Raw genomic sequence first — 15,049 nt, 5'->3', positions numbered from 1 at the left:
AGTAAGACTCAGAGATATAACGGCAGACAGAGCAACAGATCTGTTCCACCCTTCTTGTCACAGTGGTTAAGTGAATCCTTGTAGTTGTTAGTAACACAGTTGACAGTTGCCAAGCATCTGAATTTTGATCACGTGATCAAGGGGATACTGCAATGATATAGGGTCTCTGCCTACATCATTTCAGACAAATGGCTATCCAGACATTTTTTAAAAGCCTCCAGTGAAGGAGCACTCACAACTTCTGTAGGCAAGCCGTTCCACTGGTTTATTGTTCTCACTGTCAGGAAATTTCTCCTTAGTTTTAGGTTGGTTCTCTCCTTGATTAGTTTCCATCCATTGCTTCTTGTCTTGCTTTCTAGTGCTTTGGAAAATACGTTGACCCCCCCTTTTCTTTAGGGCAGCCCTTCAAATTCTGGAAAACTCCTATCATGTTGTCCCTAGTCCTTCTTTTCACTAGACACACCTAATTCCTGCAACTGTTCTTCAAATTGCTGCTATAGACATGACTGTGGTAGAACATACCATTATTGCCTTTATCTGGGGACAGTTTGCCACCCCACCTCCACTGATCAGCGGGGATTTTCTTTCACACAATATGTCAGTTTTGTGGTGGCAACAATGGTTAAATTTTAGCAGTAGAAACTGCTTGGCTCAATTGAGTCCTCTATCTACTTCCCCAGTATGTGTATTTTTTAGAAAAGAAACTTCTAATATCTTAAATAAGCATGATCCATTATACACAAATATTTGAAAATGATAAAAAAAACCTGATAAATAAAAAGTGGTCTCATAAAACATCAAAAGCCCCTGAACTGTGGAGAAACAAGGTATAAATAGAACAAATGAACTGCCTGGATACTTATGTGGAAACAATAATTCTTAACTAGAGGGAGATGAAAGGTCATTGGCAAATTGTAATCAATGAAGAAGTGAAAATGCTGTGGGGGATATCATGAATTGGCCACTATATTAAGACATGTGGAGGATATAACTTGATCGCTGTCCTCACTCTGCAGTTCATCTTCTACTAATATTATTCTCTTCCTCTAGTAAAACCGAGCAGATGTATTAACAGTATTATCAGTGTGCATTTTAGAAAGGACAGCAGTCTTCACTAAAAATAAATGTAATCAAGCAGAGTATAATGCTGCAGACTTATGAATTAGTATCCACCTGTAGAAGGGAATCCCCAAGGACCATTTGGGAGCATTTTCAATGATCTGATCTGAAATCTATCTTGACACTGAGATTATGCTAGTTTCTAATGTGTCTTCAGATATATTACATGGCCCTGGGTATAGCCAGGAATTTCCCAGTAACTAGATCAGAGGAGCTTGCTATTTTTCTTATTATTGCTTGGCTAATTTTACTAGTCAGGGAAACAGCAAAGATTGAATATTTCTTTATGCAGGTAGGCAAGATTTGTTAAATGTGAAGACTGAAAATTATTGTAGCTTCCTACGTTCACATATATAAAAGCCTTGAATTATTTTTTCTTTCATTAAATTGAGCCGGAATTATTTTCAGCTGGTGATATGAGGATGAGTAGCAACTCCTCGCCACAAGAAGAGCATTTCAGATGCAAAGAAATGCCGCTGAGAGCCAAGAGAAAGTTTGGGGACTTCTGGTGAAACAGTCTCAAAAACTCCAAGTGTTTTTACCTGGCTAGCTCACTGCATCCCTTCATGGGAAAGAGAGGGAGTTGGCCACAGTGCTCTATGCCATGGTAACCTTCCAGATGGATTATATAAAAGGTGGACCATAAGACTGGCATTAAAGATAACCTGAAAGCTTCCATTTTGAAAGCACCTATTAAAACACTGGCAATGTTTTTCAAACTTATCAACTCCAACGGGTGTGAACTTCAGTTCCCAGAATTTCCAAGCCAACAATAGATTAAGACATACAAGTTATATATTAATTAGCTTTGTATCCCACCTTTTGCACTAGAGCATAACATGTGGCACTAAAGGGGCTTCTTCCTGTTTTATTCCATTACAATGCAATTTTTTTTAATTTTTGTTTGATTGCATTACATCACTCTGTGGAAGGTTAGGCTGAGAGAGAAAGACTTGCCCAGAAAATGACCTTCCACAGTTGAGGATGGACTAGTATTGGGGCTTTCCAGTTACCAGTACAGATCTCTACTAGGAAGATTGTCTGTTTCCAAGCCAAGTCCAAATACTGCTGCTACCTTTAATGCCCTAAATACTTAAGCAGGTACCCAAAATAATGTCTCTTCAAATCATAACTCATTCATCTTTTAAAAGCTATATAGAAAGTTAAGAGGTTTTTCTTCATTGCATGGCAATAAAAGATAAAAGTGCATTGCGTGTACCTGTTCCACAGGGCAAGATGCAACACATATGAAATATTTCAGTATTAAAGAATTAGAGTCCATCGATTTGCTTCAAGTATCAGAAACAAACAAAAAAAGAAAATCAAAATAATCCAGTTCTTGGTTTCACCTTCTCCAATTTCAGAATTCTAGCAATGCTTTGGAGCCTTAAGCTAAGACTCATTTTACTACTGCTTATTGTCAAACACCTGGGCATTATAAATATTGCTTGATTTCTTGCCAGTCAGATCTTCCTACCCTTGCCCTTAAATGTGAAAACAGCTTGTTCCCTTTGAAAAGAGAAAAATTAAAATAATAATTTAAAATGTGCAGCACATTTTGCTTTACATGTTGGAACTCAGAGATAAGCTGGAAAGGATATCAAACGTTGGTGCTTTATTTATTGAAAGGTTACATTTCTCCTTCCAAGCAATGAAATGGGAAAGAGCAAATCAGGAAGAATTTTAATATGTCCCTAACAGATGGTGCACAGAGGCTTTTTTGAGAAGGAAAAATTCAGTGCCACATTATTTTTAAGGGGATAAAGATGAATATTTCATTTCTTTTACTCTTAAGAGACTTACCAAAGGACTTTGGAGGTGTTTTAAAGCATCATTATCATTCAATAACATTGAGAAAGAGAAATTAAAAGCCTATTTTTGAAGGCATGCGTGGTGATTAATAGTAATAATATAATGACATGGGAATCTTTTTCCCCTTTGTTTTTATTCTTTCCAAATGTGAATGGATCACCTTAATTGAATTTTCTGTTTTTTCTAGTAAAATTAGAAAGGTAAGAGCAAATATGTAATAAAAAAATAAAAATAAAAGTGCAGAAAAAGAAAAAACAAAGAAAAACAGAAAAGGAAAAAATAAGAATATAGTAAAGAAAAAGAAAAGAAATATATAAGAAATGACTTCCCCCTCATAAGAAGCATAAACAATTTTGGCAACATCAATTCTTTTAAAATTCAACAAATTGTCTCTTATTCTCATATCTCATTTTCATCTATAAACAAATATTTAATATTTAAACAAATATTCATGGTTCAGTCCTGGTTAGCAACATTCTATTAAGGTTTACCAGAGATAATAATATACTGTAGCTATTTAATCTTGATCAAATAAACCAACTTTATATTCTTCTTTTTATTTTTAACAGTAATGATCTTTAGAACTTTCAAATACTGACCTAAAACTTGATTTTTTTTAAAAAAAAATGCCTTTGTCCCTTCTCAAAACATTCTTCAAAACTTTAATAAGATCTTTTGTAAGTCCAATATAGGAAAGTTATCTTTTGGTTTGTTATTTCTATACCTTAAGACATCAGCTGATTTCATTTGTATATCCAAATGATATACATTTAACATTTTCTTCCATGTCATTTTTGTAGCCTTTTATTATTAAAGCCACTTTCAAATCACACTGTGTTTTGTTTGGTAAAAATTGTTCCTCTTCCATAATATCTTTTAAACATTCTGAACATTCAATTCAGCTATAAGATTCAGCTAGTAAATATTCAGACAAAATTATCCTACCTATTATTTATTTATTTATTTAGAAAAGTTACGCATCGCTGAGTCTGTTAATAGTTCTGGATAGCTTACAAGGGTAAAGGGAAACAAAGCTGGCATCCATCAAAATATAGATAAATAATAATACTACCAGCAGCAGTAGCAACAGCAAATAGAGAATATAAAAGTTTGAACTATGGAATTAAATGGCCTTGCAAAAATAAATAAATATGAGTCCAGTCCTAGATTGTAGTATCTCAGAAGACAATAAGTATTCCATGAAATTGTTTCAGTGTAGTCTAGCAGAGATCTGGGCAGAACTTAAGAACTATTCTGCCAATAATCCAAGAGATTAATCCAACACATACTTATCAGCTGAATGTTTTTTTATAATTTCAGAATGGGCAAATGGCAAGTCTCCTTGCTACTGATATTATGGGGCTCTCTGGTATTAGTGCTGTATCCCCAAAGACCACAAAACTTCAACCTTCTCCTTAAAGGGGATTGCAACTCTGCCCTGAACAGAAATATGTTCTGAAACCTAAATTCTGTCCCTCTAAATCAGGGATCTTCAAACTCGGCCCTTTTATGTTTTGTTGACTTCAACTCCCAGTCACAAGTCATAAAAGGACAGGTTTCAAGACCCCTGCTCTAAATCCTGAAATTAGTTTCATCTTATTCTCCCATATCCAGTTCCTTAAAGCCTGGATACCTTCAGAGCTTGGGATGATTTAAAAGAATGGATCCAGAAGAAGTATAGTTGAGTATCATAAGGAAATGGATGATAATTCCAAATCTGACATCATTCCAAGTGATATCTATCCCAATAGACATCTAAGTGATGTTATCTAAGAAGAATAGTGCAAAGTATTCAAAATGTAGCTCAGGTGGCATATGAGCATCAGCAAGAACTTGGGTTATCGGCCTAATATCAGCCTTTCATGGTTTATAGAGACAAAATGCTCCTCCTGAGAGGCACAGCATAGGCCTTATGAAATCTCCACTATATCCAACTGGATTTGTTTCTTAACCTGCTCTACTATGGCTCAGTCTACCCTCACTGTTTACAGCATCCATGACCACTCTAAATTCTAAATTGTTGGGCATTCAGTAGCTACTGTGTCAAGCTTCCAAGGAGACTGTTATTCTATGCATCAGTCATGCCACTGATGGAGTGACAGTCAGCTTCAAGAAAACTTCTTCAAGAACAGACTGGAATCCAATAGAATCTATCAGCCTCTGTGGACAGACTAACTTTTTTGCAATGGAGCAAATTTCACCAAGAATAGTAAAAACTGCCTTGCTGTAATCCAGGGTTTGAGCAACCTACAGGAGCAGACTTGTGTGATCCTCAGTCCTGCTTTTCTAAATTTCCAGAAATTGTGCCCTTGAATTTCAATAGCAAACATTTCACAAATGGCTGCATAAGTTGCCATCATTGGAAAGAACAAAATAGAATATTGGTCATTTATAGATCTCATATATCATTCTGCCTAATATTAATGCCAGTACTGGCACAAGTAAAAAAAAAATAAAAAATGAGGTTGCTAGGAACAGACAGAGCATTTGCCAAAATTCTTTCTAGAATATCTACAGAACAGCAATGCAGGATGCTCACTATTTTTCTTTAAACATATATTTACTCACTTATTTAAGATCAGGTAGAACAAGATTAGTCTAAACAAATGGTAGCAATCTTAACATGATGGATCAAACAAACAAACAAACCCCTAAGTATATTCACTTTATTTGGTTCTTTGATGAGAGCATTCTAAGATGGCGGCGCCTGGAATGGCTGCGGCTGCATTGGTTCTTGAAGGCGAATAGTTTTGGAAGGGATAGTAAGGGCTATAGGCCACATGATCAGGAAGATTTTAATGTGTTTGAGCAACATGGTGGAACTAAGGTAACATACGACATACGACCGACAATCTTTGCTGGCCTGGCGAGTTTCTAGTTGTTTTGGAACTGTTGGTGAGACCGTTAAAAGTCGTTGGCACTGGCTTCCGGTAGCGCTGCCGCGCCGAATGGCGGCGTTCTGAAGCCGCCCGATCCTGGGAAGTGTCAAAACGCCCGGAGGCAGCGAAAATCAGCTGCTCCGCGGTGCTGGAGCTTCTCCCTCGGGAGAAGAGGGAGAGGCGAGCTGGACTGGGTAGAGGTAGAGCTCCCCTGCGATTCTCCCAAGTAGTTTTGGGGATAACAGGGTGAGCTCCCTCGGAGCCCAGCCTTTCTCCGCTCTCAGGACGTCTTCGCTCCAAAAGGAGTGGAACAAGACGCGACAACTGCACCTGCTGCTTAGAGGGGACTGTGAGTATTTTGTTCCTTTGGAAAGCAGGCAGAGCAAAGCAGGAAGATCTGTATTTTCAAATTGGATTTCAACTTTAACTCAGTTCATTATCTTCTTCAAGTTTCAAGTTTGAAATGGAGTAAAAATGGCGCTGGAATATTTCTCTCCTGTGTGAAGTGACTGCGTTTGAAAATTGTTATATTTTGCTACAAAGCAAGAGATACAATTTGCAACTGACTTTATCCAGTATCGGATTTTGTGTATTTGAAAGCCTGTTCCCTTTTCTTCCTATTGAAGGTTAAGAACTTTGGGAGAATTGTTATTTTTTCTTCCTTTTCTTCCTTTTTTTCCCCTCTTTCTTGAACTTTGATTCTGCTGGGTGAAAGAGGAAATCGAAACCTAAGAGATGGCTGCGAGATGTGGGGGAGGGCCCCCGCTTTCTAAGAATGTTATTTCCTCACCTATACCACAAGCTGCAGGGCAGACTTCGATGAAACCTACAGTACAACCACCCTCTCCCCCACCTCCTGCATTTACATTCAGCAAGTTGTGATGCAGTCAACGCAAGTTTTGCAACAAGAAATAAAGAATCAAAACAACCAGATGAGGGAAGATATAGTGCTTGCACTCCAGGGTTTAGCTGCACATATAGAACGCCTGGATGTTCGTGTGGACTCAGTTATGGAGTATGTGGAGAATTTGGAAAATAAAATTACTGATGCTGAGCAGAAGATTGATAGAGCAGAGGCCAAGATTGACAGAACAGAAGACGACCTTACTATATCAGAATATAAGAACATGGAGTTTGCTTTGCGTATCAGAGGCCTCAAAGAGAATCCTAAAGAAAATTTGGAATGGGAAATAGCGCAAGCAGTGGCTCCTGTTTTGAAATGGGAACCTGAAGAACTACTTAAGGAAATGGATAAGACATTTAGGGTTAACTCCTGGATTGCTAGGCAAAAAAGTCTACCTAGAGACGTAGTGATTTATTTTTCCAGGAGATCAACCAGAAATTCTATTATCCAGGCTTTTTATCGGGGAAAATTTCAGATTGCAGGCCAAGATATTATGATCTTAAAGGAGATACCTTCAAAAATTCTTAGAAAGAGGAAAGACTTTGCCTTTTTGTCTGAAAGCTTTTTTTGATTTGAAGGAAGATCTGGAATTAAGAGATGTATGGCGGGAAAGGAATATGACAGACAGAGATTTTACTTTTTTTTCGGATAGACATAAATCTTTTTCCAGGATTGACTTCATTTTGATTACTACTGATCTTTCCTCTTCAGTTAAGAATGTTTTTTTTATTTTATTTTATTTTATTTATTTTAATCCCATTTATATCCCGCCCTTCTCCGAAGACTCAGGGTGGCTTACAATTTAAGCACAAACCAATGTGATTAGCAATAGCCTTCATTCTATGTATATGCCTGCTTATTAGGGCTTTCTCCCCCCCCCCAGCGGCATTATTACAAAGTCAGCTTATTGCCCCCAACAATCTGGGTTTTTCCTAGGACAATGTCTGACCATAGTCCTGTTTGGTTGGAGTTCTTTGCTGAAGACACTAGTAGGAGATCCTGGAAGCTGAATGAGAATTTATTTACAAATGACTTGTTCTTGCAGAAATGTAGAGAACATATGAAAGAATTTTTTGTCACTGGTGGGACAATATTGGAAGAAGGATAGTTTGCCCACTGTAGAAGAATGGGTGTTTAAAGTTTCGAATCTTGCAGAAATGTCTAAGATTTCTGCTTATCTGAAGGATCATTCACAGGAAAGATATATTTCAGTTTGGAGGAGATGGATAAATTATATTCAAAACAAATATGGGACTAAAAAGTACCATTTAGCTTATGAGTAGATTTTAGTGGGATATTGTTATTGGTACGTTGTTGGTAGTTATGTTAAAAGAGAGTTAAAGCGCATTATGAATTTGGTTAATTGTATATTATGCATAATTTTTATTTAGAATATGATTATTGTAACTATAATCCTGTATTTAGCTCTGGGAAGTGGGGGGGAAGTGGGTGGGTTTGGGGTGGGAGGGATTTGGGGATATATTGTAAAATTTTGTTTTTGTAAAACTCTTTAATAAAAAAAAAGTCGTTGGCACTGTTTGAATTTGTTCTGCCAGCAGCAAGATCTGACTGCTGGCCCACTGATGGATTCTATTGCAAATCAGGGCTGTTTCCAGAGGAGGCAGAGGAGGAGAGGACCTGGAGCTTATGGAGTGAAGGAACTGGATGAGGCTGTCGGCAGACCCAGAGGAAGAGAGAGAGGCTTTTGGAGGAGTTGGTGGCGGCGGCAGCGTGCTCCAGGGGCGAAAAGAAGCAAGGCCTCTTTAAGGAAAAGGTGGAAGAGTCGGGATCAGAAAAAGGAAAGAAGGTGAGGTTGTCGGAATACAAGCGAATTTGAGGGCTAATCCACATGGAGCCCCATTTCCATCTATCCTGTTTGCCATCGTTCACTCCCTAGAGACTAAAATGGACAATGTGAAATTTGAGCGGGCCACGAACAAGGAGTATATATTGGAGGTGGTGACCCTTTGAGAGCTGTATGCAACGAAATTTCATTTTGATGTATGCCGATTGGTGTACATTCAAAGTGACAATAAAGTTATCATCATCATCACCGGGGAATCAGAGAAGCTGAGAAGTGAAAAAATATTATAGGGAAGGTAATAACAACCAGAGTTTTGCCAAGAAAAGTGTATGAACAGGAGCTGAACCAAGTTTCATATTTGGGTGGGATACATTAGAAATCCAAACTATGAGCTAGATTTGGAAGGGAATGGCAAACCAAATCCATATGCTAAAAATAATGTGGACTTCTCTAAGTAATTCTATGAATTAAGCTTGACTTGAGGTGGTGTTCCAATCTATCAATCTTACCAGGCTGGCCAAAGAGGAAACACGGCAATATAAGTTAAGAAAATGATATTTTTCCTTTATTGTAAAACTTCAGTAACAAAAGTCTTGCAAGTCTGAAAGAACAATTTTCCTGAGATACTAGGGGAAGGTCTCTTTTGAGCTTCGTGCCCTGCCCAGTACCCAGCTGTGAGCTATAGTCTCTTTTATCTGGCTGTTCTCTAGATAACATCTCTTCTTCCAGGCCCCTAAGGCCTTTCCCACATACTATTATACCATCTTAAAACCAGATTAATAAGATTTCCAGGACTTATCTGAAGCATGGCTACCTCTCCTTCGCAGTTCATAACTATATAATGGGCTAATTTAGGGCTTCATGTGAATCATCTTCACTAGCAAGAAAGTAAGTAAGCAAGTAAGGTTATCACTTTTCAAAAAAAATGTAATCTCTGTAGACTAATATAACTCAGCAGAGATAACTCAGAAGAGATGCAGCAGAGAGGACAAACTGAGGATCCCATCAGCTAGGAGTTTCATTTGGCAGGTCCTGGGCACAAAGCTTTTTCTGCTTTGGCTTCCCCTTTATGGAAGTCAGCAATTTGGCCTGCAGGAACCTAACTCTAACCATTTCTGCAGAGGTTATTCCAAAATAAACAAAAACATAAAACAAGCTACCATTCTCCAATGACTTGTCTATTTGTAGAAAACTGCAATGTGAATCTTGGGGTGCTAATGAGTCCCCTCTTTCACACTTATACTTATTCTCTGACTTACTTGATACATTGCATTTTAAAGCAATAGTTTTTAAATGGGAAGACCTTATGTTAGAAAACAAAGCACCGCTATCTCCAATGTTTTTTCCCCCCAGGAATTCTTCTGAAATCAAAAAAGTTCCATGGAGGGAAGGGAGAAGTCTAAGACAAGAATTGCAAAAAGCAATGATACAGCAAGTAATATTCTACAGAACTGCTGCAGTGTCTTAATGCCGCACATTAATCAGACTACGAATGGACCGGTCACGCCTGCCAATATTTTAGGAGAGTGCCCATGACCTGGTCTCAGATTTTCTTTTTTTTTAATTGATTGCATTTGTGTGCCATCAGATCTTCCAAAGATTCTCAGCAATTTCCAAAAATGCAAAAATGAAGCATTGAAGTAATCTATCATTCATAAAAATTCCAGATGAATTAGTGTACTGAATACAATTAGACCCATTAATAATACTAGTATTTAGCTGATCTTTAAAATGGACAATGTAGTCAATCAATTCAATTAATAACAATCAAATAAGATAAAGATCCCCTGGCCTTTCTGGTCTCCTTAGAATAGCCCTTGAAAGTTGAGACCTGTGCAGTTATAGAAGTCAAGAAAGCTCCATCCCATCCCAAGGTTGCATTGATATTTAGTCTATTACAACAGATACATTATTACATGAGTTTGTCCTGAATTGGGAAATCAATATATAAAGCATGTTTTTTTCTTCCTGGGAAAATCATGGTGTCTAAGGCCTCTTCTATGCATTTGGCTGGCACTTATTTGGGAATGATGCCACAAGCCTCTATTTCATGGCTTTGCAAGTTATCAAAAGCAACTCTATAATTCAGTCAAATGAGTAATGCAATTTTTTTTTGAAGGATTAAAGCAAAAGCTTCAGAGCAGGCAGTTTATCTCCCCCTGCCACCTTTTTACAGAGCTTAAATTACTAGAAGTGGGCACCATATGGTCTTGCCACTGTGCCACCAGGCTTCTTAAAATGAGTGATGACCAGATGGTTCTTCCCCTCCCCACCAGCCATTTCACCATGAAAACAAACACAGTGAAGCAAAGACAAGGATGGATGGATGGATGGATGGATGGATGGATGGATGGATGGATGGATGGGTGGGTGGATGGATGGATGGGTGGGTGGGTGGATGGGTGGGTGGGTGGATGGATGGATGGATGGATGGATGGACGGACAGCAGTTTTTGTACTTGGGCAGCTGGTGGTATGCTGTTTAGCTCATGAAAAATTCTGAATATTGAGAAAACAACAGCAGTTAAGTCACTTGGGGGATGCCAAAAAAAATGCTTCTGGGATTATGTGAAGAAGCTACCGATACAGGTTATGCCCTACAGGAGACTTTTAAAATGTTTTTGCATCATCAGTCCTTAATTCTGTTTCTCATCATAATTTCATTTGCATTATAAAATTACTGATAGATCTTTCCTGCAATTGCAAACTGTTAATGTGAGTGGTTGTGAAAAGAAAAATGATCGCAACATTGCTGCAAAATTATGAAAATTTTTCTCAAATTAGAAAAACTCTCTAAGCATAGCTCATGCATATGCTAGCATTCCTGAAGAATATCCTTCCAAGAAAACACGTACAGTGTTAAAATTTCTCAGCTTTTTTTTTTCAGATAACATCTTTGAGTTAAGAGAAGAAACTATGTGTTGATTAACTGTGTTGTGGCCAAGATTAAACTTTGTAACTAGAAAACATTTTGCAGTTGTTACCACGATAACCTCTACTGGGCACTTAGTCTGCACATATTGCGTTAACAAAGTTTATAAGGTTGTATTACTATTCAAACCACCACAGCCAATATTGTTAGTTTAAGAATGAAATTATTATTAGTAGTAGTTATATCCAAAACAGAAATATCCATGGAATTCCACAGCACATGATTACACTTTAATCAGGATATACTCATGGAAAGATATATAAGAAGTGAAGCATCTATGATTGAACAGTAATCTACCCACTCCTTTCATAATGGTAAAATTTATTTGAAATTCAGAAAAATTGAGCAAAAATTAGCTTTGCAGTTGGGTGTACATATTTTCTAATCCAAACTGAAGGATCTCTGATGGTGATACCTCCCAGGTTACGACTTACTGACAAAAATAGCAAGAAGCCAAAGAAAGCCCCAGTGCAATTGAGAAGAAAAGAAGGAAGGAAGGAAGGAAGGAAGGAAGGAAGGAAGGAAGGAAGGAAGGAAGGAAGGAAGGAAGGAAGTTACAAGGATGCTTTAATCTGGATTCTTGCATGGTGCAGAAGGTAAAAAGGGCCTATATGTTCCTTTGTAATTCCATAATTGCATAATTCTCAGCCCTTCGTAAAAATAGGCTATAACCTATTTTAATATAAATCTCATGAAATATTTGAAAGTTATTTGGATGACTTTATTATGATACTACAGAGGGTGAATAGCACCTCTCAACCCTTTGGATTCTTAAAAAACATATTTAAAACTTTTCTTTAAAGAGGCTTCTATTTCAATAGGCCTGAGCAAATATGCAGGACATCATCATAGGTTTGTGTAAATATTATTGATTGTACACTACATAAGCAAATATAATGCTTCACTCTGACCAAAGCAACATACTTCTGGAGGAAAGCCACTACAAACAGTGTGTGTGTGTGTGTGTGTGTGTGTGTGTGTGTACACCACATATACATATACACATACATGCACAGTCCAGGCAAAATCTGTGAGCATCTACAACAATGAAGGAAAAAGGGCAGAAACCAGCAGAAAGGCCTGGAGGAGCTGAAAGATTAGAACATTTAGAGGTAGCTCACAATTGAATCTGGGGTATAAGGATATGCTTGTGTTCCCAAACAGCTTTCTGTAAACAGGAGGAAAGATTTCCTTTCCTAGTTGAAATGCCTGGCCAATTGAAAGATGGGGAATGGCCAGACCTGACAAAGCCTGTTGTTTGCAGCTCAGTATCATAGGTGTTTTCACACAATATATTCAACCAGGTCACGTGGTTAATTTATGGTCTCTCTATTATGCAAGTCCAGAAAATGAATTCAGTAACCAGGTTAATCATTTTTCATAAATATAGCTAGTGTATATCTCTGCTAATGCATTAAAAATGATACTCTGGCTACATTAGCATTTTTTTGCTGCTGTTAATATAATGGATATTAAGCATTTCATTTCTATGGGCTTCATGAACAGATATTTGAAAATGTAAATACTAAGAATACCAATCTGGGGGAGAAGGGGAGGTTGGAGTTAGTTTAAACTGTGCAAGACTGGCAAAAGCACTTACTGTTAAAACTCTAATCCAGAATAAATTAACCATTACTGTGGTTACAATATTGGAACTTTGAGATCTCCAAGTAAGAGTGAACTACAGTTCCCAATATCCCACATCATGTTTGGGCTTCTTGAAAAATGCTGTGGAACGACATTGGGAGACTACAAATTCCCCACCCCCATTATAGAACAAACCCTGAAAACAATGTGAAATTTAACTTAGCAAACTGAATATCATCTCATTGTAACTAATGACTCAGGCCAGCCTGAATTAACTTCAGCTCTTTTACAGCCTATGGAATTTAGCCCCAATAAACTTAGGTAGCATGAGGAAGCATATACTTCTGCTTCCATTTTTCTTAAGCTTTCCATGGTTGGTTATATGGGGATTTTCTTTAACGTAGTAATCCCACATCAGAGTCCATACAAAAAACACCAAAGGACTTTCATCCCTAGAGGAGTGTGTTGCTAACTTCAAACTGGGCACTTTTTTTTAAAAAAGGAAGCTTCTTCTACACTTTTAAAAATGAGGTGTGAAGTCCAACTTGTATATTAAAAATATATCTATATTCCTAAGAATAAATTCTGCTAGTTCCATGGAACTTATACCTTGGCATATATGTGTAGGATTGCACTATAGATTGCTGAAGTATTACCATCTACAGGCTAAGACTGAGGAAGATAGGCATTGGTTTGTTCATATTTTCTGTTCACTGAATTAATCCTCACTGAAGTTACTGCTAATTCAGATGTGCTTTTAAAAATCAATATTCTAATAAAATTCAGAACTCCTACCTGAATTCAGGAAGGAGATTTCGCTGCAACCCATAAAAAGCAGCAGACAGTGTAACTAGCCAGGTAGGTTTGTAATTTCCATCTTCACACTCCAGGTATGGGGAGGACCACTTGATATGACTCTTCTCTGCAGGGTGATGTCCATTTCTTTTTTTCAAGCTGCCTTCCTGGGCCTTAGAACCAGAATTTGAGACCTTTCGATGTTGATGTGGCCTCCACCTGCGCTTCAGACTATGGAACCACTCAGTTTCACTAGACACATTGGCCAACTGATGAGCCACTGAAGATAAGTCCTGCAGCAGGATCTGGCTATTCTGCCGACTGGCTTGGAGAAAGATTTGAGGGACAGAGGACAAGGGTTCTAGGCTGAAGGTGATGGCAGCCCTGGAGATATTGGGATCTCCTTCCAGCAGGCTTCGGATCAAAATTTGGTACCACTCAATGTCTTCCTGCAAGTTCTGTTCATGGGATTTATTGCTCTGCAGAATCATGTTGAGAAAGTTGATTGCATGGAGAAGAGCATCCAGAGCTCTGTGCAGTGAGGGGTGTGAGGCCAAGCGAGACTTTCCAGCCAAAATCATCAGCTCATAGCGCCCAGAGCAGTTGGCCTGCTTCAGTTCCCAAGAATCACCAGTATACAGGAAGGAAGCCACGTTTTGAGGAATCTCCTGGGACATTCTCTGGGCGAACACTAGGTTCTCTTCCCTTGATCTGCTCCGAGGAGAGAAAGGTACATCCACCTTCTTCCCATGATTATAAACAGACGGCTTCTCCTTCATTGCTTTCCCTTTACCAGGCTCCATTGGTCCTTGGTTGGCATCAATCACATACCCAAAGTGAGCAAGGAGTAAGATGGGAAGAAGCCACAGCAAATCCATCTTTTCCACTCAGCTAAGAAAAACGTCTTCTCTCAAGTTCTGGACTCAATCCACTTCCAATTTGTTTTAAAAACGTGAGTACTTCAACAGCATTGGCAAAAAGACAAGAAAGCAAAATTCGTGGAGCAGGATGCTCCAAGTGAACTTGGGGATTGGGGAGGGGGGGGATGAGAGGGAGGGGAAGAATCCGAATCACCTGTAGCAATGGTCCAGCGAGCTTTCTCTGGTGTGGTAAGTTCTGGCAAATACGCAGGCGGCGCCTGGCTCAGAGACCATGTTACATCGCGCCTGGCTACAGGAGAAGCTACCGTTGGCCCGCTTAGGTCTTTATATCCTCCAT

The 15,049-nt window shown here is 38.4% G+C and overlaps 1 protein-coding gene across 1 annotated transcript in view; it reads right to left on the bottom strand.

The window, feature by feature from the left end:
• The window catches only part of GPR158 (G protein-coupled receptor 158), a gene marked incomplete at both ends in the record, with an annotated part of 168,655 nt that extends 153,946 nt beyond the window's left edge, over positions 1–14,709 (bottom strand). Inside the window, one exon of the mRNA XM_081346271.1 lies at positions 13,832–14,709. Within this exon, the coding sequence (XP_081202397.1) occupies positions 13,832–14,709 (878 nt within the window). The remainder of the gene's footprint in view (positions 1–13,831) is intronic.
• Positions 14,710–15,049: the final 340 nt, after the last annotated feature.

Source organism: Vipera berus, assembly GCF_964194415.1.
Source record: "Vipera berus genome assembly, chromosome: Z".
Lineage (NCBI taxonomy): Eukaryota > Metazoa > Chordata > Lepidosauria > Squamata > Viperidae > Vipera > Vipera berus.
This window is presented reverse-complemented; position numbering and strand designations above follow the sequence as displayed.